This window comes from Solea solea, chromosome 10 (genome assembly GCF_958295425.1).
Source record: "Solea solea chromosome 10, fSolSol10.1, whole genome shotgun sequence".
NCBI lineage: Eukaryota > Metazoa > Chordata > Actinopteri > Pleuronectiformes > Soleidae > Solea > Solea solea.
In genome coordinates this window covers 9116923-9144162 of record NC_081143.1, presented here as the reverse complement: position 1 = coordinate 9144162, position 27240 = coordinate 9116923, and the positions used below count along the sequence as shown (strand labels likewise).

Sequence of the window (27240 nt, the reverse complement as noted above, 5' to 3'; positions counted from 1 at the left end):
GCGCAAACTGAATTTCCGCCCCACCGATAGAATATTAAGCCCCACTCACCAAGCAGAAAAAACATTTTGACAACAGAAGAAGTCGTCAAGGATAGTCATCCGAGCCTCGAACTGGCTTTTGGCTCGAACTGGAACTTTTCTTTCACCTAATCAGCTCACTGTCATGGATGGATTGGGTCAGTTATTTTGGTACAACCCCTAATGGAGACACAACAATTACATATCCGAACCGAACCAGTCCAACGGCTTAAATCATCTGCTGACTCTTCAGATTCATCTTGTGACCCTCTGTGAGGTCCCGCACCCTATGTTTGGAACCACTGCCACAGGCATAATAACCTACCTGCAAAAGTCTAATGATAGATGATTGTAGCCTGCACAGAGTGTGGAAGAAGAGGTTTGATGCCACACTAATGGAGCACAAAACTGTTCTTACATGTAATTGTTGAACAGAGCGCGCAGCCCCTTCACGTCAAACAATACAGACATGAACTCCTGCTGCTCCCACCCCCATAGGCCACGTTTCTTACTCGTGGAGCACACACACGCGGAGTTACGTGCAGTGAAATATGATCGTCTCTCGCTCGTAATAACGCAGCAGTGTACCACAGTTCTGACGTGCCGCACTTCTGCTTTTCGGGTCAGGGATGCTCCACACAGACAAAGGCAGGAAGTGTCTGTGATGTAGGTGGTAATTATCATTTAAGCAGGACAACGGAAAACTTGCAGTTTTTTTCCAAAGCTTCAATCCCCCCCCCCCCCCCCCACACACACACGCGCGCGCACAGACAGTGCCACATCACAAGCCGCCGTTTTCAAGAAGCTTTCTGCGCCGCAACATGCATTCAGGAGTTTTGGTGCTGTTTCTCTCCTTGGCGAAGAGTTGCTGGTGCGCCCCGCAGCAGCAGAGCTGTGATCCAGCAGACGAGCGTTTGGGTAAGGTCACTTCGGTTTTAAACAAATAACACGACATAAAAAAAAGTATGATTTTCTTTTCCTGTAAAGATTTAAATGCTATGACGTATGATTAAATGTGTAAAACTGACATTAATTAGGGTCGCGTTACATTTATGCCGAGTGAGTGTCTCAATTATGACTTTCCTGGGCTGTGTCAGTTTATTGTAGGGGAAATAAAATGTGTTTATTCAAACACAAACAAATGCGTCATACAGATATGCTCAATGCACCAAAACAAAACGTGACGTGCTGGCTGATTGATCATGCGTAACACAAGTTAAAGCAAACAGAGCCCTTGCTTGCGCAACCGTGACTGCACAAACACGCACCCAAACGCACCCCCCTCCACCCCGAAACATTCACAGTGAGAGCATGCATGCAGGTATGAATGCTCTCATACGTTGTCAGTGTTGCAGACACTTTGTCACCTGATGTTTTTTTTAAAACACACATCACATCAGCCTTGAGATTAACAGTTTAAATGAGGAGTTTAGGGATGTGTGGAACCCATGCTTTTGGTGATGTCGCCTCCTAGCGTTGTATTTGTGTCTCACTAGAGTTTTCTTGGCTTTACTTTCACAGGAAGATGCACTAACACCGATGTGAATGGATATGGAGAAAGACGTAGGTGGAATCATCCACCCACACACCCACCCCCCCTTGACATTTCACCCTGAAATAAATCACAGACCTAATGGGAAAAAAGTACAGATGTCACATTTCAAAGTATAAAAAACCAAGTGATCACAGCTGTATAAAATATTACATGAGCGCTTGGCTGTGCTTTGTGCTTGGGCGAATTTTCAGACCCTGACCTGGTCCTCTGGGTTGTAAAAACAGTCTGAAATACCAAGTGCAAGATGAAACAGGCCTGCTCTTCAGATATTCAGTGTGAGGGGAAAGACAGCTGCAGCGCCTGAGCTGAGTCTGCAGGGCAGCAGAATTTATGCAGCATCAAATATCCCACAGTTTTGTAGTAGATAATAACATTTATACCATTACTCAGCACTATAGCCTAAAATAAATGTAGCTGTTTTCTTTTTAAACAACATGGCTTTAGATCTTTTGACTGAGCAGGATCTAAAATATGTGTGTACAGTATAAACACTATCAGTAATTATTGTAATATAATTTCCTTCAATAGTAATATGAAAAAGGTTCAGTACATACTCACCATATAGGTACACATGTGCCAGGACTGGCAGTTTCTAAAAAACTCAGACCAGCCCTTTATCAACGTGCTGCATTCAAAGTCAATCAAGTCCCTTTTCTGATCAGTTTGAACTTCAGCAGGTTGTCTTGACCATGTCTCCATGTCTAAATGCACCATGTGATTGGCTGATTAGATACTTGTGTTAACAAGCAGTTGGACAGGTGTGCCTAATGAAGTGGCCAGTGAGTGTATATTACATTGTATGTATTGTACAAACACCCTGAGATATAACACATATAAGACTCTTGAGGAATTATCCAACAATAATTATATTATTCATTCATATATTATGATAATTGGCAATATCATCCAGCCTTAAATGTACAGTGAGTAAAATGCCTCTGTAAAGCTGATCTGCCTCGATATATTGTAAACATAAAAGGCTAATTCTTGTTGGATTAAGGAAAAACACCAATTCAAACAATCAGGTGATTGTTATTTCACCTAAATTTTACACACTGGACCTTTATTGTATGTAAACCTTTCCAAAAGCTTCCCATATCTACTCTCCTCCTACAGCTACCTGTACGGAGCTCAACCTGGGTTACTGCAATGATATGGAATACTCGAGGTAAGTCAGAGTGGCTGGTCCTAATAAAGAGGGCAGTGTTATTTTAAGCTGTTGTAGTTACTATTTTTGATCTACTTATATTTTTTTCAATCCTGCTGCTCCAGAACCATATTCCCAAACATCCTTGGCCACCGCAGTCGCATGGAGGCTGAATCAGGAGCTGAGTATCTCCTCCTCAGTGTCATTCACGGCCTGCTCAATGGTGAGTGCACCCCTGAGATACGTCTCGTAGGCTGCTCAGTGCTTGCCTCACCGTGCCAGAACAACAAGATGATCAAACCATGCCGCAGCACGTGCGAGGCATTGAGGAAGGACTGTATTCATGCCTTTGAGGCCATTGAAATGGCCTGGCCCTATTTCCTTGACTGTGACCGCTTCTTTGCCAGTGAACAAGAGGGCTGCTTTGACCCACTGGCTGGGATGAGAGGTAAAACTCACACTTGTCTTTTGTGCTGCTATCACCAGTCCACATCTTGTGCACTGTGAAACAAACAAATAATACTTCTTCTCCTTCTCCAAAACCCCTGGTATGCCTTCTCCAGCCAGACAAGAGGTAGCAATGTCCAGCCTCTCTCCTGAAGAACCCAGCACCATCATCCAGTTCACCTACACCTCCAACACCCAGATGTACGGCTTACTGAAGAGAACAGCAGCCAAGTGTTCCCATATCTCTCACGTCTACAGTATCGGACGCAGCACCGAGGGCAGAGATTTGCTGGTTATTGAGTTCTCCAACAATCCTGGAAGACACGAGCTACGTGAGTTTAAAACTGTAGCGTAAAAATTGTGGTCACATTATTCTTACAATGCTGCTGTGCAATTGATGCGAACATGACACTGATACTTCATCCCTCTTTAGTATCAGTATCTTAGAGACATCTAATGGTGAGACTGTAGATTGGGTCTCCCCTCCCTTTCTCAAGCACATCAGAGAACTATGGTGAACTTCACATACCAGAAAGGATGCCATTCTCCTTTGTTTGCTTAATAAGCTTCAACTTCAAAAAGCACAAAGTTCACAAACCTAAAACTATAAAGATACAAACCGTGAGAGAAACCAAAACAATATGTTGAAAGACTTTATAAAAGAGCTAAGTATCAATGTCACAAGTGTTGATCTGCTGTGCAAAGGCAGATACATTAAGAGACTCAGCAGTTAAAAGTAGATGTATAGATATCAGTTAGTTAGAAACATGACCCAAATGTCAAGTTTTGTGTCTGCTACACGTGTGAACGGGCAATTTTTCTATATTTTTTCAATATTTCTAAAGAGGAAATAAATAGATTTTGTACATTCAATTTCATAATAACGAGTCCATGAAACCTAATCTGAAAAACCAACACGTTTTGCAATCAAAACAAAATGTGTTAGTTTTCAATTTTGAAAACTAAGACTGAGATTAATGTGATGTTTGCTTCTGAACTGCAGTGGAGCCAGAGATCAAGATGGTGGGCAACATGCATGGCAACGAGGTGCTGGGCCGCCAGCTGCTCATCTATCTGGCTCAGTACCTGTGTTCAGAGTATACTCTGGGTAACCAGCGAATCCAGACCCTCATCAACACAACCCGCATCCACCTTCTGGCCTCCATGAACCCTGATGGCTATGAGCTGGCTGCCGCAGAGGTAGAGGATAGCAATGACCCGGAGCTCAGCAACCAGGAAGTAAATGTTGTTAACTATCAAAAGACAAACCGCCATTATCCGTGTCCATTTCTGTCTCTCTTTGCTTCCATGAGCTTGACATAATGGAGGTGGAGGACTGAGGTGGAAGTGTAGGGTGATACTGTGAACAACTGATTTTGAAATATCAATATAAAATATAATACACAGGCTCAGGCTGTAGTCCATGTCCTTAATGGCAGATAATTAATCATCTTACCCTTTATTGTGGTGTAAATTGTCAGTAATTAATTAATGGTTGTGAAAAAGCTGCTCAATCACCAGTTACTGCTATGTTTAAGTCCTGCTTCAGGCTTCATAGTGGATGTGAGACATTTACAGTTAGTGCACTCCAGCCCTCCACCTCCTCACTATCTCTCTGTCCATGTACTTTCTGTAGTTAAGTCCAAGTTCTCCCACTTCCAGATAAAGTCACTAGTTGGTGACATCAACAAAAGCAGAAATAACAAATCCAAAAACATTTCTAATTTGAGTCAACCCCAGTTAAAGTTCTGTGATGTGCTTTTATACTTTAGCTGAAAGTGGGAAAACTGCATGCTTCTTCTACTTAGCAGGAATGGGAGCACTTCACTTCCTTGTTCTTGTAGTAGACTCAACACTGTCTATGCTGCTGTATGTCATATTGATTATACTATATATTATCCTGTACATATACAGCAGTATATTAATAACACACCTTTTGGTCAAAAATGTTGTGTATGAACTCACAAACACCTCAGGCAGGGATTCAGACGAATAAGTGACAAAGGCGAGGTGACGAAGAAGAATAAGGTAGTAATGCAATATTACAGATGCCAAATGCATGTAAAACACCAAGAGCAAACAAACCAACACGTCAGGCCTCATCGATAAGACTCTGCATGCTGCGTACTGATGATGTGTTTGCATGACATTTGAACAAAAAGAAAGGACTGTTAAAGCTATGCAGATCATATAATGAAGCCTGCAAGGAAAATCCCAAATTTCTATTTAAACTGTTGAAAATACTGGCACATGCAGCAACAAAAAAAGACTGGCTGATTGCACGACTGAAACATTAATAAATGCGTGCAGAATGCTGTACCTTTTATTAATGTGTGCATGTGTTATAGTATAGTAACTGTATACGGCAACATGTACATATAATGTACATAACAGTAGCTGTTTATCTTTCTGATTGGATTGGAAAAAAAAATTAAAAATTCTGCTGTGCTTACCTATAATTCTAATGAGTAATTGATTCCTTCTTTTTCTCATGGCGGATACATGGTCTTGTCTACATGTTAACAATATTAACAATGATGTTCCTGCTCGTATTACAGACTAATGTTCATATTTTTCAACATTTTCTTCACATAATCTACTAATGACGGCACATCGTTCATCACCGTGATTACCGTCACTCTCTAACGCTCCTGGATGTCTAAACCTAACTGTCTCAGGGTCACTTGCTGAACAGTTGGACCAATGGACGAGCCAACGCTCAGAGCCTTGACCTGAACCGCAATTTTCCAGACCTGACCTCTGGTTTCTACCGGAATCGCCGCAGTAGGTTTTACCGCATTGACCACATTCCGATTCCTGACGCCTATTGGTTTGGAAAGGTAAACATTTTTTATTAATGACAACTTATGGAAAGATATCTGCATTAGATACAGTGTGCCAGCTTGGATCCTAAAATGATAGATTTCTACCTTTGGGCTATAGGTGGCACCAGAGACCTACGCAGTGATGAAGTGGATCAGATCGCTGCCCTTCGTTCAGTCTGCCAGCCTCCACGGAGGAGAGCTGGTGGTCTCATATCCCTTCGACTTCTCTAGACACCCCCAAGAGGAGAGGATGTTCTCACCAACTCCAGATGAGCAGGTATGGAGGGAGGTCAGGTTGACAAAAAGTGGACTTAAACAGTGCACGCGTATTAAAATATTCACTGTCTCGAGGGCTGGATGAAATGGCCAAAAACACTGTGATAAAAACATTTAACATCAGTCCATAGCGAAAATTATTGGGATAAAATATCTGATAATTAAAGGTGACATTTATGAAGGAAAGGTTTTGCTCTTAAATGAAAGTTGAAGAAACCAATATATATACAATTTGATGTTTTATATTAGATTTTGTATTATATGTTGATATTGAAGACATTTTTCCTGTATTATTGCCTAGCCCAACTGGCTCAGTAGCTATATACACCCAGCCTAATGATGTTTTTTTGCACAGGTCTTCAAGCAGCTGGCTCGCACTTATGCCGACGCCCATGCCACCATGTCAGATAACGACACGGAGAGGTGCGGAGCCTCTTTTTACCGAAACGGAGGCATTATCAACGGAGCACTGTGGTACAGTTTTGCTGGTGGTGAGACACTTTTCACACTACAAAGAGAGACAGTAAAAACATTTTACTTCCCACTCCTCATTAAAAAGGTCTCACATTATGTACATGTCATGTAGGCATGTCAGACTTCAACTACTTGCACACCAATTGTTTGGAGATCACCGTGGAGCTTGGCTGTGACAAATTCCCTTCAGAGGGTGAGCTTTACCCAGAGTGGAAGAGGAATAAGGAAGCTCTGCTCAGTTTTCTTGAGTCTGTAAGTGTCTGTAAACTGAGTTTCCCTTTCTACAGCTTCATTGCATTATATGTTTTAACTCAGAAATGAATAGAGTATTATTGGTAAAACGTTGGTGTTTGGTGTAGCAAATGTAGCCAATGAACTGTGTGCAGTAACTCAGCCCAGGATACAACATATATAACTATACTATAAGTATCAACTGAGCTCTTTGTCCCTGACCAGGTCCATCGAGGGATAAAAGGCATTGTTACGGACGAAAATGGAAATGGAATAAAAGGCGCGACAGTCGGTGTCAAAGGAATTAGAAAAGATGTCACTACAGGTGAATATCTCTGTGCTGTATATGGGTAATTTTTTACTGCCGTTTGTTTTTTTTGTAACTTTTTATACATCGGATATTCAACTTTATATTAAATTGCCCCTGTCTTTGTCCTTTGTTTTAACTTCACAATGTGTTTTCTTCCCTCTCCAGCTGAAGATGGAGACTACTGGCGGCTGCTGAACCCTGGTACTCACATCCTGACAGCCACAGCCAAGGGTTATTCCAGGGTCTCCAAGAGGGTCTATCTGCCTCATAGCATGAACAAGGCCGGACGTGTTGACTTTGTCTTGAAAAAGGTTTGGATCTTTGTCTTCATATTAACTGTTCGGTGTGTAAAAATTAGCAATGGTGTGACTGGAGACTGTAACAAACTATTGTGGCTTGTGTACAATCTTGGAAGTTTCGTTGGTCTCTTCTATGAACTCTGATCTTCAGTTCTTTCCAAATATTTTCAATTTGATTCTTGTCGGGTGATACACTGAGCCATTCTAGCAGGTTTATTTTCTTGAGAGTTTCCTTGGCTGTGTGTTTGCGATCATTGTCTTTCTGAATTGTCCACCCTCATTTCATCTTCAGCATTCTGGTAGATGGCAGCAGCTTCTTCTTCATGAACGTCTTGGTGCATTTCTCCAGTCATTCTTCTTTCAGTTACTGTATATGATGTCTTCCAGTACCATATGCTGAAAAACATCCCCACACCATGATGTCCCCACCTTCAAACTTCACTGTTGGTATGGTGCTTCTGGTGTGGAATGCGTTTTCTCCAGTAATGGAGTTTTGCACAGTGAGTGTGCATAGAGGCCATGGCAGTTGAGTGCATTAATTACAGTTTTTTTATAAGTTCTTGTCTCTTGGACAACTCTTCAGATTATTCGTTTGACTCCTGTGTCATGGCCAGTTTATGGTGAAATTATGTTCCAGATTATGGCCCCAACGGTACTCAATGGAACATTCAGAATTTTAGAAATACGTATATAAGGCCTTGAGAGAGCTTTGCTTCAACCCATCATGAGATGCTTCTAGTGACATCTTGGTGGTAAGAAACCTTTTTATAGGCCATCAATTAGGAATAAACCAGTTGATATTAATTTGGGAGCAGGATTGCTTTCTAAATTTCAGACTTCCATTCCCTTTTTGCACCTCATTTACTTCATGTGTTCAATGCTTATTCTCTGTGCTGTTTCACTTTATCCCACATAACGTCATTTGTGAGTACATACATGTTTTGATGTCTTTGTATGTGGATTACTTGGGTTGTTACCGACATCTGGTGAAAGTCTTAATAGCCCCATTAGAAATATATTTACTGTGAAAAATGTTGACCTGTTCAATACTTATTTTCCAGTGTACAGGTTACATACTAGAGATTTAGGGCTAAAAAAAAACCGTAAATATCTTTTATTTGTTGGTCCAGTCGTTACACACTGGACCTTTCAGTGAATGACTTTCTGATACACAGAACATACATTGTTATTAATACATAACCTGTGTTCTCCATCTTACCGTTCCTTCAGGTTCCTGTGGAGCCAGATTTCGACGACCACCTTTTCCCCACAGTGGACTCATGGGATCAATTTGACCCCTACAACCAGTTTGAGCGCAACAGCGATCCAGATGTAACCGAAGAAGGGATAGAGCGGCAGGAGAAGCCTTGGTGGTGGAACTACTTCTCCCAATCTGGAGTTTCACCTCCACAGTGGCTGCTGCGAAATGTCTAAACACATTCTGGGACAATGATGACTCTAACATATACCACTGCAGATGGAGACTGGTGATGGACGCCACCACATCCAGTCCCACTTGTCCTCCTAGAGGCGTCTATGTAGCAGGAGCTGTGACACTGAAATCCGCAATAACACAATAGATTTCGGCACTTCCTGGAAGGATGTGAATAGGCTATTTACACCAAGCACCACATTTAATCATGGCTTGTGGGTGGAGTTTGGCCTACATTATTTTGCAGCTGCAAATGAATAATTTAAAGTACAAATTTGAACCACTGGGAAGTTAAGATTTTTTCAATGATGTGCCAATGAAGACCACAAAATAATGTGATGCACTTATTTGAACATTGTGATTATAGAGCACGGTTTAACATGCATGGCAGCTGAATAAAATGTCATCCAGTATTTTGTCATTAAATACCACAGGTAATTTCCCACCACATGTTATAGAACACAATATTGCCCAGCACATTAATGCTTGAGTTGTCAGTAATACTGTGCCATTTGTGGACAGAATCAAGTCTCTCTTTGTTCGTTTTCCACAAGCATTGACAATAAATATTAAATATGTCTGGCAAATTCTCTCTCATTTCTTATTTAGTAGGTGAAGGTTGTTAAAAGAAATAGGTCCTACTTCTTTTACCCATTTCTGCCTTTGCAGCACTCATCTCTAGAGGGCGCCAGACACAATGTAATAACAGCATATGCCAAGATCAGCAGTGAGTAATGAACAATTAGTAAGTAAGTTGATAACGAGCCTCATTTGTTCATTCACTCATGAATTAAAGTAGTTTTAATTATAAACACATGCTGTTTAGAAGTGGGTGTGGTTATAATTGTCAAAAATCACAAACAAAGTGCAAACCTGTCTTTGCTTTTACTCATACAGCCATTTTGACCTATATCAGCAGGAACAGCACAGGTGGTATTGATCACATCGATGATGAGCTTGTTCTGTTCATGCGAGTCAGGACAGTGTGGCAGCGAACCCAGAAACTATAGGGAACAAAAATGGAACTCAGCCATAATTAATTACATTATTTACACCTGTGATTTTCCTACCGTGACCTGTTAAATAGCTGCTGTGCAAAGGGCACGTGCTGTTTTTTGCGGAGGAATACTTTTGTGTGCGCGTGCGTACGTACGTGCGTGTTGTATCCTTGCGCCCCCGGTGGTGTTTTGCTAGTTTGAAGTTGTTTGGCTACAGCTAAAAGTTATAACAAATTAAATTTAAAGTAGGTAGCAAGCACATGAAGACGGCATTTGTAACGTGAGAAGTGAGAGCGACATTGGACTACCTGCTTATTTTAGTTTGTATGAGGGAATATCTAAACTAACAAGGATTTACACACGTCTGGCCCTCCACAGTCGACTACCAGGTAAGCTTTCGCCTCATTGTGTAAAAACGTTATTTGATAGTGTTATAGAGTTTTTAAACAAGGACACTTAGGTGATAATGGTGGTGTACCAGTGAAATTACAGTATGTGGCGCTGTGTAGCTGAATTGAACGCTCTGCTTATTAATAATCATTTCATACACCTGTGCAGGAAAAAGTTACAGCGGTGGCCCCTGCAATAGGACAACAATTCGCATTCGAATGGGTTACCATGGTAGCTGACCCTTTTAAAACTTACAAAAAATTACTTTTGTGTTCACTGTGAGTCTCAGAGTTTATTACTATGGTATAAACTAAAGAAAAGCAACGTTTTTGAGATTGTTTTGTGTACTGAAGCTGGCAAACAGTTGTGGTTGTGTTCAGGTGAGATATTTGTAATTCATGATATGAAACAGTTTCACTGCTTTACTTTTGTGCACATCGTTGTGGCCATTTTGACTTTGTCGAGTAGTGCTGTTGTAATATTTTATGAGCTGTAATTATTGCTGAAATAATATGATAAGAAATGTTTTACCCTGTTAAATAGTTCCATTCCGTGCAAGGCTAAAATAACACTGCACTTTAAATTTTAATTTTGACTCTTTACCTCAATTGTTGGAATGGCTACATGAATCTCAAATTCAAAATGTGAGGAAGTAAAACCTGTAGTTTATATGACAGCATTGACATTGAGATACATAGGAAAATAGGCTTTTTTTTATTTGAGTTAGCTGATTTCTTAGTCCTATTTACAAGTAGCCTCTTGTTTTCCAACCATGAGCTAGAAGCTCATTAGTATTTGAATGAATGAATGTATGCACTGAATGACACCGTTTGGTACAAAATAAATACACATGATTACAGATACAGTAGTCCAGCAATGGCCATGGGCATAAGCATAATCAGTGCTTGTGCTGTCTGCGCTGTCTATTTATTTAGGTCTACTAAGCATAATCCATATGCTCCACCTGCCTTTTACAGCTCACCCAACTGTCACAGCTGGAGCAGAAATGCACAGCAGTCTATCAATAATAACTACTGGGGACTGGATCGCGTGCAACCTCTTCTAACCTCACAGTCCATTTGCTATCTGTTTCCAAAGCACTGACCTGTGCTTGAACTGATGTGTATATAAGTGTATTAAGCCAGAGCACTATTCACATATATAATCTCTCCAGTAATTAGCTGCACTACGTGGAGGCCAGTGGAGTGTAGACAGTGTTATGACATTTATGCAGTTCACAAATAGACTAAAGTAGTTATTGACCTCATTGGCTGGTTATATACACTCAGCAGGTTTTATGACTGTGACCTTAATGCACGTCTGTTGGAGAATTGTTGTCATTATAGATCCATGCATCAGTGAAGTAAATTTAATTCAGTGCAAATAGTCCAATAGCAATAACTCTTGTGAGCCAAAGTGTTACATTTCATAATAAGTCCTTGGTGAAGAGAAGTCCTTTGAAAGCTGTACTCTGGCGTGTAAGTGTGGAAGCACAAGTTGAAAGTACAGTTCTGGATGTGTGTGTGCCTGTTCACTTTGTAAACTCCCGATATATGTACGCCATTGATTATCAGTAGACAATTCACACATGGAGGCATACACTGGAATGATTATCATTCTCTTTGAATGGAGCTGGGTCAAATGTTGCTGAACTGCATTCTGGATCTGTTGCTTTGGTTTGCTCGTGTTGCTCATTTTCAACTAGTGGCAGTGCAAGCTTGAACACTACATTCACTATGCACAGACTGTAAAAGTGCACATAAAAATCAGCAAAAGCATTTTAGCTGAGTCATGTTCAAGCTGTTTATTTCTTCTTTTTTGGGAGAACAATGTTTGTTACACAGTTGGAGAATTATATCTTTGAAATGACTCGGCACAAATGTGTTGTTAACAGCTTCATAGTTATTTAATGGTCTAAAATGACAGTATCGGGCTAATATTGGTAGATACTTGAGTTTGTGATATCGGTGTGGGCCACAAAAAAGTAGTATCGTCCCATTGGCTGAAAGTAAACAACTTTTCTTACTTTCCCACTTACATTTCCAATTGGTATTATCTTTTTGATGCCTTAAACACAAGCACTAAATTTCCACATGGCTGCCACTATCAGCCTGGATGCAAAGTAAGACAAAAATATTATTTTTGTGGGAGTATGGTTGCATTTCCACTCCAGTCTTCTCTCCTCTGTCCTGCAGCTGTCTGTCAGAAATGGTGACCACCAGCTTCATCACAGCTAATGTTATTTCAAACTTCCCTCTTTCCTCTTCCAGCCTGATTCACACAAATATCACACATATGACGCCATATCAGTGTGTCTCTCCTATTTAAAAGTTAAACTACATCCTCTAGCCAATCAGAATCAAGAATTCTCTGTGACCATGGTATCTGTATAAAGAAGATTATTACATGTCCTATCCCATGAATTGTCAGTGTCCCTCTTTTTAGATATTTGTTTATTAAAGGAAATGTGTTATTGACTCACAATTTTGCAGGCAAAGTTTAACTGTTAACTAAAAGTGGTGGTATCTTCTCGAGTATCTCTATGCACAAAATAAATAAAATGTAACTTCAAGAGACCTTTCTTGTAGAACTCTACATTCTTAAGCTTTGTTTATACAACTTATATTATAATATGAACAACAACAATAATTTTGGTGTATTTTCATTTAGAAAAGTCAACTTTTGAAATCATGCTATAATTATCCTCCTTCCAAGGCAGTGTGTTCCCAGACGTCTCCTCCTTATGTTCCTAGAGTGAGATTCCATCTGGCCAGACTCTGCTCCCATCTTTCTCCATTTCTTTCTTTATTTCTAGCATTCTTTCTCTGCCCCACTGCACCATGTAGTCACTTTCACTTTGACTGCATCAGTTTCTGCAGCATAACACGTTTTAACACTCTGCATATATAATGCAAATGCCAAACCACTTTGCTCTTAACTTCCTCTGTCATTCTCGTAGTCTCTCCCTTTTTTTTATCAGTCAGTCTTTCATGCCTGTAGTTATCTAGCTGCTATGCCCCAGGAACAGAGGCCTGCTCAATGTGGCAGAGATGATTTGTTTGCTTTGCAATTATTTTTCCGTCAGTGGAGACAAATGAATTCATACTGCATAGAGAAACCCACACAGACAGGGTCGGAGCAGTGAATGCATTGGAAAACACTAACAAGTACAGCCCTCAAAAGATTGAAGAGAACATCGAGCACAGAAAAGATAGCTTGATTAAAAAAAAAAATCTGTAACCGAGACTGAAATGAAACCGAGTGAAAAAGATTTTTCATTCAGACGCATTTAGCTTAAAAACCATGAATTGTACCCAAGTCTGGAATGTGATTGGCCATATCACATGTCACAAAATGTAATTTATGTGTTTATGTTTACTGACAATAGTCTCATTTACTTGTGGCGACTAAAGTGTGATTGTTTTTATGGTTATATTTATTCTTCTGCTCATGTCATATGGTAGAAAGTGGGTGGTTTCCAATCTGTATCACTCAATCTTTGGACCACTCACAGTAGTTATTTGTGCATTCGATTGTGTGAGGGTTAAAAATACCATGCATGTACAATGCACTACATTCATTAAATATGGGTTCATAACTTTATAATCCAATACAAAAATTGGGTTATGGTTTGATCCTAAAACATTACTGAACAATGAATCAATGCATTTCCAGAAAACAGTTAGGTTACATAGTTATTTTTACTGTGTTGTTTGTCATGTTTGAGGGCAATCGCTTTATCAAATAGGACAGATCTCCACTTTCAATGTTTGTTTTCACAATTACGTTAACAATTACTCAGCTTTGTGGTTATACAACAGTGACTGGTGGGATAACAGTGTGTGTAGCTATTATGGCATTAATGACTTCTCATTTTTTTTTGGATCAACTTATCTGTCAGTGAAGTCAAGTTGACAAGTCTCTTGATGATCACATTTACACAGTGGAGGAACAGAGCCGCACAACAATGAGCAACTTTTATTAAAGTTCTCTGTAACATTGACAGTAGCTATGTATAGTAAAAAAGAATCGACATGCCTTCTCAAAGACATTTAAACAAAACAAAACATAGGCTAATACCTTGAATTTTCACGTAATAAGTGCACAACAGAAAGTGATTAAAATTTCTCCCACCCGGGCTCTAGCCTGGGCTATGTCTGCATCCGGAGGTGTGCTTCCCCCCGATCCGCTAGTCCTAAACCCCCCACCAAAGCTCAATGTCACTGTCATACCCGCTCTCACAGCCAATGGACTCAACAGCGTTGCCTCCACCCCCGGGTACACACCCCCATCGGACAATGCCCTGTTGCCACACTCGGAACCTCTACCCTCACTGCCGTCCTCATGCCGGCAGGGTACCTAACTCTCAATTAAAATAGAGAGATTGCAGAGAGAAATTGCATTGTGTACACATAGAGAGAGGGAAAAAAAACCACAAGACTTTTCGGCTTTTCTGTTAATGCCCTAGTAGATACGATACAGAGTTCTTGTTCAACCAAACTTTTCCTTGTATTATTGTAGTTCAACATTAAGTTTCAATCAAATGCTGCTTATGTTGGATCTATAATACAATATGGAAGAGGCATATAACATTGTAGTTATCCTTTAAAATTAGTAAGATGCTGTTTTAAAAAAAAGGTTTGGCCTGTCTCTTCAGAGCTTAGTCAATCATACAAAATCATGCCATTTGATCTGGTAATGGTCTAACCACTTGAAAGGTAAACCAATCAAGCGTGCCTGATTTGTAGATTAAGACATGTCACATGAAGCTGCATGGTGATGTTCTCGCTTTTCTCCATGAGACTCAGGGATTCAAGGTTGTTCTTGGTCTTGCAGACCAAGAGCAGGTGCCTCAATGTTGCAGGTTTTACCATGACAACCTCCACACTTGCTTTTCTCAAAAAACCTGAGAAATATGTTTGGGAGTACTGGTACAAAAAGGCACAATTGTTTTGTTTCATGTCCCATTCAAGCCACATAATTTACAACAGGTATCCACTGAGGTTCAAAGAAAGAAGCTGCCGGTCCAAAGCCAATGGCACTGTTATAGTGGTATTACACACTGAATAGAAATACAGTGACTACTCAAGAGATGGAACAAGGAGCAGTGTATAGAATTTCTCCTGTAAAACACCTGAACAGTAGAATTAACTTCTGAGTTTTTTTGTGGGTGCTTCTTTGTGTTCAACCTGTTAGCAGCTGTCTCTGACTTCATGCTCAATTATGTTTATATTTGACCTTTATTCACCAATTTGAGCATGCAAAACCCAATTGTGTAACATTTGCTGAACTGGATGTGATCAAAATCTATGCAGCATTTTGTTTTCTCCAATATTTGTGGTATATCACAACTATTCTAATCCTATTAAACTATTCTAAGTAATACATTTTTTTCATACTGATCAAATATCATCAAATGATAAATGTATACAGTATTTTCAGATTGATCTAATATAATGTGTAGTCAAAGGACTTGCTGGTCAAAGGATTTGTCTGTGTGTGATGGACACAAAGGGGCTGCAGACTTTTTCTATCTTTGCTGAACTTTCAAACTATCCACACTAAAACAGATTAACCTTTTCCTCCCACTTCATGTCTCCTTGATTTTACTCTTGTGTTCTGTCTTCCTTTCCTCTTTATGACCCTGTCTCCCCTTTTCCAGTGTCTCTGTTGACTATCCCTTGTCCTTTCTCCCCTCCTCCTCTTGTCTCCACTTCCCTCTTTCCCTTTAAATGAAGGGCAGGTTCAGGGGTCACCAATTACCCTGAGAGGGCTGAGAAACTTGTATGGGCTCTGCCCTCGGGGCTGCCATGTTGCATTACCATCACGAAGATTGCAGGTATGCAGCAGCCGCTGGCTGCCGGCACAACAACCACAACCTCTGCTTCAGCACTGGGCCGTATAGACTTTGCAAAGTTCAAAACCTCCACATGCCTCAGCGGCTGGCTAGATTGGAATGAGCCCCTTTGTCTTACTGAACTGCTTGGCAGAAATAATATGTATATCTAGACTTTGTGGGATACCCCTCTACTGAGAATGCACAGCTTGAAAATATGTCTGTGATTGTTTATATTTTAAGAGCATTTAGAGACAATGTTTGCATGTGTGAGTGTTGTCAGTATGTAAAGGAGGCAAGACCTTCACTCAAAGGAAAGAGATAAAGTCTAACTATAGACTACCAAGTAACTTGCCAAGCTTCTATGTTACATTTGTTATGACATATTCGACAGATCATCTGAATGAGGTATAAGTGTCATTCATTCATTCATTCATTCATTCATTCATCTTCTATAACTTTTTCCTCCACATGAGGGTCGCTGGTGCTAATCCTAGCTGACGTAGGGCCAAAGGTCACCAGTCCATCACAAGACCACATAGAGACAAACAACCATCCACTCTGAGTCAATTTAGATTGTCCAATTTGCCTAATCCCCAAATCTGCATGTTTTTGGACTATGGGAGGAAACTGGAGAACCTGGAAAAAACCCATGTACACACGGGGAGAACATGCAAACTCCATGCAGGAAGGCCGTTGTCCTGACCAGGTCGCAAACCCTCTTGCTTCAAAGACAAGAGTGCTAACCGCTACACCAACCGCGTGGGCCTGGATTAAGTGTCAGGGATAGAATCTTTTGAGTTTTTAAGAAATTTTGAAAAATAATTTTTTTTCCTTTTGGGTTCCCATTGAACTGAATGGGAATGTTGGTCTCAGCTTTTGCTGTGCTGGCAGTCATGTGTGATGTGCTATGCGCTGTGTTGTTGCGTGGTTGTAGCCTGCAAATTAAATATTTCTTTTTGTGTGACTACACTGGCTGCACCATTTAACATGTTTGCCTTGACCTCTGATTACACTTCATGGTTATGTTGTGTCTTAATATAATAAATTACAACAAGATTCAGCTATTTTCACAATTTCCTTTATCCAGCCCCAGCCACCTGGTTGCTGTATCTGCAAAAGAATAACTAAATGGTTTGTTAAGCTTTTAATACAGAGATATCCACATTTACCTGATCTACTTCTTATCAAACCATTTCAGAACAGATTTTACTGGCTCAGAGAGAGTCTCAGCCCAGTGCTGTTTAGGCTGGGGCCAGCAGAAGCTGTGCAGCCAGATGGATTTAAAATGGCTCCTGAATAGAGAATTCCAGAGTGGGATTCAGTGTGCTCAGCCAAACCCTTGATAATTGCAAAAACAGCACTTGGTCTACTAATAATGGGTGCGTGTCATCTCCAGTTCCCGGTCCGCCTGTCTGTCCACGTCACTGAGGCAGCAATTATAGAATCTGGCCTGCCATTGCAGGACATGCACACACATAGCAAGGGAACAGTAGACTGTGTCTGTGTGTGATCAAGGTATTACATGTGAATCACAAAATCTTACGGTGAAGGCAACCTTTAAGAATAGGGTAAGGTTATGTTTAGGGAAGTAATAAATTATCTCCAGGAAAGGAACAAGTCTCCACAACTTACACTCACGTGTGTCAGTGTTTGTGATCATAGAGGTGTGTGCGTGCATGTTTTACTGAAAAGAGCAAACAGATGTGTGCTTGAGTTTGGACACTCTCACTAAGCTGGGCAACCACAACACTGTGGAAATGAATAAACCCAAATGTTGAAACAGTCATGATTTCATTCTGTGTTTGGCTTCTTCTTGGTTATAGTGAACAGCTTCTCAATAAAAACTTTGTGAATAATTAATAATTAGTCCCCTTCTGTTAAATGTAAAACAAATAATAACAATTTACCAGTTTTCATCTTGTTGTGTGATAACTAATACCTGGTGTGAGCAGACACAGACAGATGGACAGATAGTCTCTGATCCACTTCTTTACGAAACATTCATGGCTACCCATCCATGACTCCTTCAATGGCTTCTTCAAATGCATCAGGATTTAATACAATCTTATGCTGCTGCTATTGTTTTATTTAATTTCCTCTACAGAAGTATGACAAAGTGATGTCATGGTGGACAATAGAACAGATTCATTTTCTGACCCCTAAACTAATTTGGCAGGATCTCCTTGCACAGGTGGCAGTTTTGCCATTTCTGTTTACCCTTTGTTATGCTCTACCTTTTTATTTTCAAAAGCTTGTATAATTAAAAAAAAAAGTGTTTCTGGTACAGTTGTTCACTAAACTTAATTGGTATTTATCTTTTACAGTCAAAGCATTTGAAACCACTACATTTAGTGTTTTGACAATTTCAACACCTCACTGTCATAATATGGGTAATGTGTACTATTGAGAACTGTTGAGAACCTTGTTTTACATTCATGATTCTCAATAACATTTTTTATTTATGATTTGCTTTGAGAGAGTTTCTGCTTTTGATTCAGTTGCGCTATGGTTGCTATAGCACTGCACCACAACAGCTAGTGTCTGGTTGCTTAGGGGTCAGAGGTCAGGGCAGAGAAGCTAAATGAGAAATTGGACACTTCATCTCTGTAACGTTGGTGTGTGAATACTTTGATTTCCTTGGGCAACTTCTGTCGACACCTTCTCGCAGACGGACACAAACGGTGTGGGAATCTGTGATATAAGGAAAGGCTTGTGGGCTGGTTTCTGACTGTTTAAGTATTCATGTGGGTTGTTTTTCTAAAGACTTCGCACAGATTTCACAGTTTGATCTGTGCTTTGGTTTTGGGATCACAGTTCAGTGTGTTTTGATACAGAAAGAAATCGATTTCCGAATAATGGCCCCTGAGCTTTTTCATGCTACAAAAATACAGCTACTGCTATTAAAACTGTAGTGTGTAAACAAATGTCCGTCATAGTCAAAGGATTTCCATATAAATTCAAACAAAGCTAATTAAGCCTATCAGCTCTGCATGACTTATTTTTCTTGGTAGTTGTGTTTAGCTGTTGTGATGCCTGGCGACATTTCCGTGCTGCACACAGGAAGTGATTCATTTTATGTCATGACAGCAGCTGGAGGCAACAGCAACATGCTGCCAGTAAAGTGAGACTCCAGCAGTTGTGCTGCTGGCAATTACACACTCAAACACTCCCTCAGTCAGTTCTGATAGTATTGCTTGACAGAGCCTGTTTTTTCATGAAGTATGCTACACACAAACAGTTACATCATTTTTATTTACAAAGACAGAACCAAGGCTCAATAGTAACCACAACAAAAATCATCAAGGTTCCACACTGCAGGTTATGGTTGAAATCAGACTAAAATAAGACATTTTATTGCTTTACACTGACACAAAAATAATCATTTTGATGCTAACCCACATTATTATACTTAAATGTCACATGCTCTGAGGCAGTTTGAGAAGTATAGTCATTCTTTTAATGAGTGCTTGAACACAGTTTACCTAAGTATGCCTACCGCTAATAATGGACACACTATAGTCATAGAGTATGGTAATACAGTCACATTAGTAGATAGACTGGCCTTCAACTGCCCTGGGATAATAGCCTGCATTCACTGCCCCAAACAAACATGTTTGTTATCCTTTTAGCTCAATTTCTTTAGCCCACTCTGTTCCAATAGTAAAATGCCCCAAAGCTTATCAAAGCCGAGAATGCAAACTTATGAAAAGCTGTATTTTTAGTATTAATCATTGTGATTCAGGGGAGAGGTGAGCAAAGCTAATGAAGAGCAGACAAAAAGGTGAAAGACAAATGAGTGCAAACAAAATGAGAATCAAGTTTTGGAAAACACATTTCATTTTAGAGTCCTCTGAAGCACAGTTGGTCAGGATTCACTGATGTTGGGTGCTGTAGTCAAGTGGTGGAGTTGAAATGTCACTTAATATAAACGTCAAGACATGAAGTTAATATTTTCCTACTTTCCTACTTTCTTTGACGAGGCTGGGAAGCCAAAAAAGGTTATGATGTTTAATTAATAATTATCATGATATCAGAAGATGATGCTGACTAAAACTTATGTTAAAAAGTTCATAAATCTGAGGTAAAACTTTCAACAATGCATAAGGGGTACAAATGTGTGTTTGTGCAGTTCATACTTATAATATTAATATGTATCTTTTTATATGAAATTATATTGTCATACACTGTTAAATTATGCTTAAGTTTAATAGACTGACCTCTTTCATATCTGCCCTTACAGAGAGTGTTCTGCCATGGTCTTTGCACTATTCAGGTAAAACAGTTTCTATCTATTTCTTCTCTGTCCCTCGCATATATTCCTCCACCTCCAGCCCCTTCAGTTTCTGTAGAAGTAGTGAAGTAAAATGCAATTCAATTAGGTAGCTGTTACCCTGAGGCCTCTGATGTCCCCGCTCATCCTGCTGCAGCTCAACTCTCCATCCATTCCTTACGCAATGCCGAGAAGTAGACCATGCAATATTGTTACCATTATACACATGACTACCAAATAGTAGGCTCAAGTGTGCCCAGTGGAGAAAAATAAAAGAGTAGGAAAAAAGTCATATAACTGAGACCTGTTTCCAACGATTTAGGCACAGAATGTGACTTTTACATTTTATTAACTTGGTAGAAAAATAAGCAATTTATTTTCATGCCTCCTTGACAGGAATCAAAGCCAGAATTATATAGAATTAAGATGCTTTTTGATGAGAGATGATGAGACAAATTAAAACCAAAAACTGTGTCGTATCATCTGCTGGACTGCTTTAACCACCTTATTTAACACAGTTCCCAGTTTGTGTCTTAGATTACATCACATCATTTTTAGAAGTAGTTCAGGGAAAGTCAACATTTTAACATCAAGCTCACCCGCCCTCATTTTAACCTGTATTTGACTGAATGACGTGCAAACTGGCAGAGGACTTTGTAAGAACCATAACTCACTAAACAGACACTTAAGATCACTGGCTTTGCTTTCTCTAAAGCCAAGCTTTTTGGTAATATTTCCTAAGAGAGAGAGAGAGAAAAGAACACTTTAAAAGTCAGTGAGGAAGAGGGAGATTGAGGAAAAGCCCTCAAGGCAAATGGCATGGAACAGCAGTGCCGTTAGACGGAGCTACTTAAGCTGTCAAGCAAGAGTATGTGAATGCCAAGAGTATGTGAATGCACCGTGAACGCACACAGTCAGCATCAGTGAACACACATACAAAGACAGCAGTGGTGATGATGATGTTGCTTTAACCCAAGATACTTATGATGGTAAAACTGTCGCTTGTTATTTTATATAAACATTTTGCCATTTAAGGAGTGTTGTAAATGTCTGGGTTTGAATATAAAACATTCATGAACCAATACAACTAAAAAATGTTACAGTGTAACCCTACCTTTAACCCAGCCAAACTGCAAAGAGTGCAGGTCAGTTTTGCAGACATTTATCATGTTAAATTAGGGCTGCAAAGAGTAATCGATTCAGTTGATTAATAACTGATTACTAAATTGCTTACTATTTTGATGATTGATCTGTGTGTGTGTTTTTTTCTAAATAATTAAAACAAGCTCCCTGATTTTTCAGCCTCTTAAATGTGACTTTTTTTCTGGTTCCTTTGCTCCATATAACAAAAAAAAATCACTAAAACTTAATAATTTTGGGTTGTGGTTAATCTAATGGATTCATCAAGAAAATAATCAACATATTAGTCAATAATCAAAATAAGTGTTATTTGCAACTCCACATGAAATTGTTAGTTGACCATTCCAAATTAAAGTCCTCATCTTTATTAATCATTATTGAGGTCAGAGCATTCTTTTTTTAAAAGGATCAAAACAGCACAAATGTATGGTTGACTCCATTGTAATGTGGCTGTTAGAAAACAAATTGCCCTTAAAACCTTGCAGTCTGCTGCGTAGTTAGAAGTCAACTGACAAGTCAAACCAAATGGCTTAAACTCTCCAGAGATATTTGGTTTGTCAGAGCTGATTAGACCCAGGGAGGCGTGAGCAGACACTCTGGAATAACACGTGGTGGCGTTGAGTTGAGCCGTTGGCCTGTTTACTGGGCAATGTGTTAGGACAGGGAGAATGAAGCGGACAATTCATACGGATGGAGATGATGATGGTTGATTTCTCTCACACAAGTCTCTCTGTCTCTCTTCTCTCATTGCATTTAATGACACTATTCTTTTGATTTCTCAGCTAAATCTTATGATCTGGTATTTGTGTTTGCTTGTGCAGACATGCGTGAATCTTTTGTTTGGATGTGTACACAGGCAGATTTGTTATAATGGCTGTATGGTAGAGACATATGTTTGCATGTTTACATACAGAGATGTTTTTTTCTGTGAGTGCATGGACTGTAGAGAAACACTATGGAGCTTTCTGTCACAGTTCATCACACCACAAGATCACTGAACACGATGTGACGGTGCACAGTGCAGCTCAGCAAGTGGCGCTGGGATTTTAATTGATGTTAAAACCGCCAAGTACTCAGAGCGCTGATGGGTACAATTTCGAGAAAGTGAGAGAAATGGTACATGCACCACAGAATAAAAAAGTCTGACTTGTATTTCTTGTGAAAATGTCATGCTTGGGATCACATTTTCTGAAGTTGTGAGGTATGGTATGGTATTTGGACATTTTGGTTGCACTACTTGTGTTACTTTTATGGCAAAACCACATTAATTACACAAATGGCATGGCAAACATTAGTGGCTATAAATTGTTTAGCCAAAGGTGACTCCTCAAACTTTCACTACAGACAGATGTCCAAATACTGATGTTTATTTAATTGCAAATCATGATAAACATTATTTGTCTTAAAAAGTGATTGGTACAACAGCTCCAGGTTTTGAATATTCCCAAAGGATTCCCATAGGACTGAAACCTGGATCAGTTCAGTTTGTAAGAAGTTTTAATCTAGGGTTGTTTATTTTCTGACTGGCCGAAAGGTTATGCTGATTTTGATTTGAAATGCAATGCAATCTTCATGATTGTTTAATCTGTTTCAGTGCTTAAATTTTAAGCTCTGAAATGTCTGCTCTACACCTCAGCTCAGTCCACTGGATTAGATGGTTTAGAAGTAGCAGCAGTAAGATTGTTGCTCAACTTCACCTTTTTCAGTGTTGTTCCCTTCATTCCCCCAACTGCTAAAAAGAAAATCCTCTGCATATGACCCTCTTTAATCTTGTGTTGGACCGGTATGATCCTCTGTTAGCTCAGTGCATTGAGCTTATTACATGATGATCTCTCAAACTGAGTTAAGTCATTTGGAAAGGACATACAGGGGTGCATGGGGGAAATTAGCAGAGCTTTAGCTTAGCCTGCCATAGCTTAGCTTGGCAGGGCTATTGAATAAAGCACCTTTAGGCCAAAAACAAAGCTAATATTAGTTTAGCATTAGCGTTAGCAAACAGGAGGCTTTATCAGGCTGCTAGGCTGTCAGAACGTATAACCACATGCTTCTAAGGATCCCTTTAGAGTTATAATCCTGGGTCTCGGCAGGCGATGACCTCATGGGCTGGACTGGTGCCTGTGGGAGGACTGGGGAAAGCGTGTGTGTCTCGCAGCCCACTTGCTGAGATTTGTGTGTGTGCATCTGATCGTTTTATTGAGCCATACGACACGGAGAGACTCTACTGACGCAGTTGAGTTGAACTTTACAAACAGGCATCAGATTAGAATTCCAGCTGTTTTGTTTGGGCATTTTTGTGCAGTGTCTCATAGAGCTGTGGTGTGTGTAGGCCCCAGGTTATGAGACCAATTATATTTCATTTGTCTCACTGTCACTTTGCATTAACCGTGTGCGTTGTTTTTCCTCATGGCTATGAGATAATTGAAAAGGTTAACCTGTCAGTTTTATCTTGTTATTTGTCTTTGACTAAAGTAGTGAAAAAGGACGTCTCTGACTAGCAAGATAACACGCTCAGTAGAGTCTATTATGATCAAAAGGCCATCTTGTATGCTTATAAGTCATTTCTACATGCAGTATATTTTATTTGGAATTAGACTGTCTCTCTGAAGGAAAAACAACAGTATCAGGACATTGCTGGCCTTTCCTCTTAACACATAACTATGGGTGAATCCAAGCAGTCTGTTTAGTCTTGGTAGATATGCCTGTTTAGATCTAAAGGAGACTGGGGCTTTGGGTTTAAAATAATTCCACATCCTCTTGCAGACCGCTTTAGAAATTAGAAGTCAACTGATTCGGGTTAAATGCACACACATGCAGGCAGGTGGTCAGGTGGGTGAGCAGACCTGGAACTGGCAATGGAGGTGACACTGGACCTGGATGCAGCACTAGTACTGCAAATTGTAAACTGGCACTGATGACAAGTTGGGTTGTTCTTTAGTGTAGGTAACTATCAACACTCCATCCACCCATATGTATCATCAGCCAGATAGACCCAGGACTCACTGGCTCCACTGAGCTCCACTGCAGAGACAACCTGTCAGCGTGATGCAGGAGGTCTCGGGCTTTAGGAGTTAAGACTCTTTATGAAACTTACTCTACTCAGACCTGATAATTACTCTAGTGGTATGCAGTGAAGGTGAGGTCAAGATATGATAGAGATAGCCACCAATTTGGTTTTCTGTCTACATTTTCTTTACTTGATTTTGACCATTTGCTTCAACAACACAGTGCATGAATTTAAATGTTAAGATGTGATTAAGCCAGGCTTAACTATGTTGCTGTCAGATAAATTAATAAATGACAATTTATTTGGAAAGAGAAATACAATTAACTGAACAGTATTAATGCATAATGCACTGTAGATACCTTGACAATTCATTATATAGCCACATAGTTTTGATCTATTATCGCCTCATAAATCCAAGTGGTTTTGACAGATTCACAAACACTAGTTGCAGTAAAAATAAACAGCCTGACCTTAACAGCTAGAGCAGCTTATGGTTTATGTTACAAACAACTGTATGTTAAAATATTCCCAGATTCAGTGCTGCTGGTCAGTGACACCTTCAGGCTTTGCCATCTTAGTTCATTTGTTTGTGTGTGTGCATGCTCTTGTCCCCTGGATGTGTGTGTCCATCCTCTCTCCATGAGAACCAACCCTCTGGCCTTCCAACTGAGTTCACATATCCAAAGTCGAGTTAATCTGGTTTTAACTTTAGCCCCAAAAACAACATGGGAGTAATCGAGGAACCACAGTAATCAAGCATGAAACCAATGATGGCAGCATGCTCGCTGTGGTCAGGGAGCACAAAGCTACTTTGGGGGAAAAATGTGAGATATTGAATTAATAGTCAGATATTGCATAGTTTTGGCATTGATATATAGTATTTTCCATCATGTTTGTACATAAAACATAGCTGATATGTTATCCTAATCCGCCATAAATTAAGGCTGCCTGTCTGTTTGCTTGATTCTCTTCCTTACTGAAACATTTGACTTTTCATAAACCTATAATTACTGAAATTGTGACGTGAATTCATGATTTGATACTGCAGCCCTTCTATGATATTCCCTACAGTGTACTGTGTTACATTACAAATTGCAAGTGTGTTTGGCAACAGATCAAGGAGTCTCTCTGGTTGACTTTGTCTGTTTGGAATGACAGGTTTGACCACTGCTGGTGAATCTATGACTCAACTTGGACAAAGCGGTTATTCAAGAATGCCGGGACACTGACAGACAAAAAGAAGGACAGTGTGACAGTGTGAGAGTGGAGAGGGTACAAGCAGATGAATAAATGAGTTAAGTGGAGAGAAGGGAATTTGTGCTGTCACTGCCCTACACCCCCCACCCCCTCTGCCTGCTGTCGGAGAGTTGAATGTACATTCACCCCTCTCTTTCGCCTCACTGCCTCGTCACTCTTTTCCCAACAGAAATTGCTCCATGGCATTAAATATGTAAAATTAGCATTTTAAGTAGAACACATTTCTGTGTCGCGCCCTGCTACCCTCCCTGTCCCCCTCTCTGCCTGCTGCCCAGCCCTGAGCGCCTAAGCCACACAAACTCATGCATGCATATGATATGCATGGTCATCTCCATGGTAACACTGGTGGGGGGAAGGTACGGGCTCGAAGATGGGAGATGAAAAGGTGTAGTCCTTGAAAGTAGATTACATTGTATTTATTTTTTATTTATTGAGTTTATTTAGGGTGTAAGTCACACCAGCACTCTGTTAATGCAGAGTGTCACGGGAACACACACCTGCCTATGCCGCTGTGCCTGCATGTACCTAGACTCTTTCTTTATGCAACCTATTTTGAATGATCTATTAAAGGTATTGTCAGAAATTGGTTTCTTAAACACAAACAACAACTTGGTTTAAGTTCTCTTCATGTCCACTTTTTAGACTGTCCCAGTTGTGGGGGTGGAGTTTCAACAAGAGGACACACAGTCTATCACAATCTATCAAGTGCATTCACTGCTGTATAGTCTGCTTTGATAGCTGTCTGGACATGAAGTCCAACAAATAATGTGATTTAGTGTTACTGATCAGTGTAATCCAGTGTAAGGCATCCCACATGTATTTCTTTTCAGATCTTGTAATTTGTTGATTGACCACTTTCACAATGGCTATTTTGTATTTGCCTTGTTTGGGGGAACTTGTATACTCATTACCAGAAACTCAAAACTGGCTTTAAATTATCTTTATATACAGTATATATATATATATATATATATATATATATATATATATATATATATATATATATGTATGTATATATATATATATATATATATATATATATATATATATACATATGTGTATGTATGTATATATGTATATATATATATATATGTGTGTGTGTGTGTATATATATATATGACTCATTTTTGAATTACAACACTGAATTGAAATCTGTGTTTTTTTGTTTTGTTTTTTTACAAATGATTTTTGACAAGCAGAGACTGATGAGCCGATGTGGAGCAAATTTAACAAATATGAACAACTTGTTCAAAATTATAAAGTAGAACTTTGCAATTACATCGTTTCATATGGAAACCAGTCATGGGCACAATCTGTGCCACATGCAA

The 27240-nt window shown here is 39.7% G+C and overlaps 1 protein-coding gene across 2 annotated transcripts; it reads left to right on the top strand.

The window, feature by feature from the left end:
• The first annotated feature begins 562 nt into the window (after positions 1-562).
• On the top strand, positions 563-9601 carry cpz (carboxypeptidase Z). Of its 2 annotated transcripts, none has more exons than XM_058641604.1 (13): positions 563-936; positions 1540-1581; positions 2690-2741; positions 2846-3168; positions 3284-3499; positions 4171-4367; positions 5846-6007; positions 6111-6269; positions 6624-6759; positions 6855-6994; positions 7199-7298; positions 7449-7594; positions 8813-9601. In XM_058641604.1, the coding sequence occupies exons 1-13, from the start codon at positions 840-842 to the stop codon at positions 9014-9016; spliced, it is 1974 nt and encodes a 657-aa protein (XP_058497587.1). In that variant the 5' UTR covers positions 563-839; the 3' UTR covers positions 9017-9601. The 2 variants fall into 2 exon arrangements, with proteins under 2 accessions (XP_058497587.1, XP_058497586.1); XM_058641603.1 differs by having other exon boundaries at positions 564-936; positions 4171-4406.
• The last annotated feature ends 17639 nt before the right edge of the window (positions 9602-27240 follow it).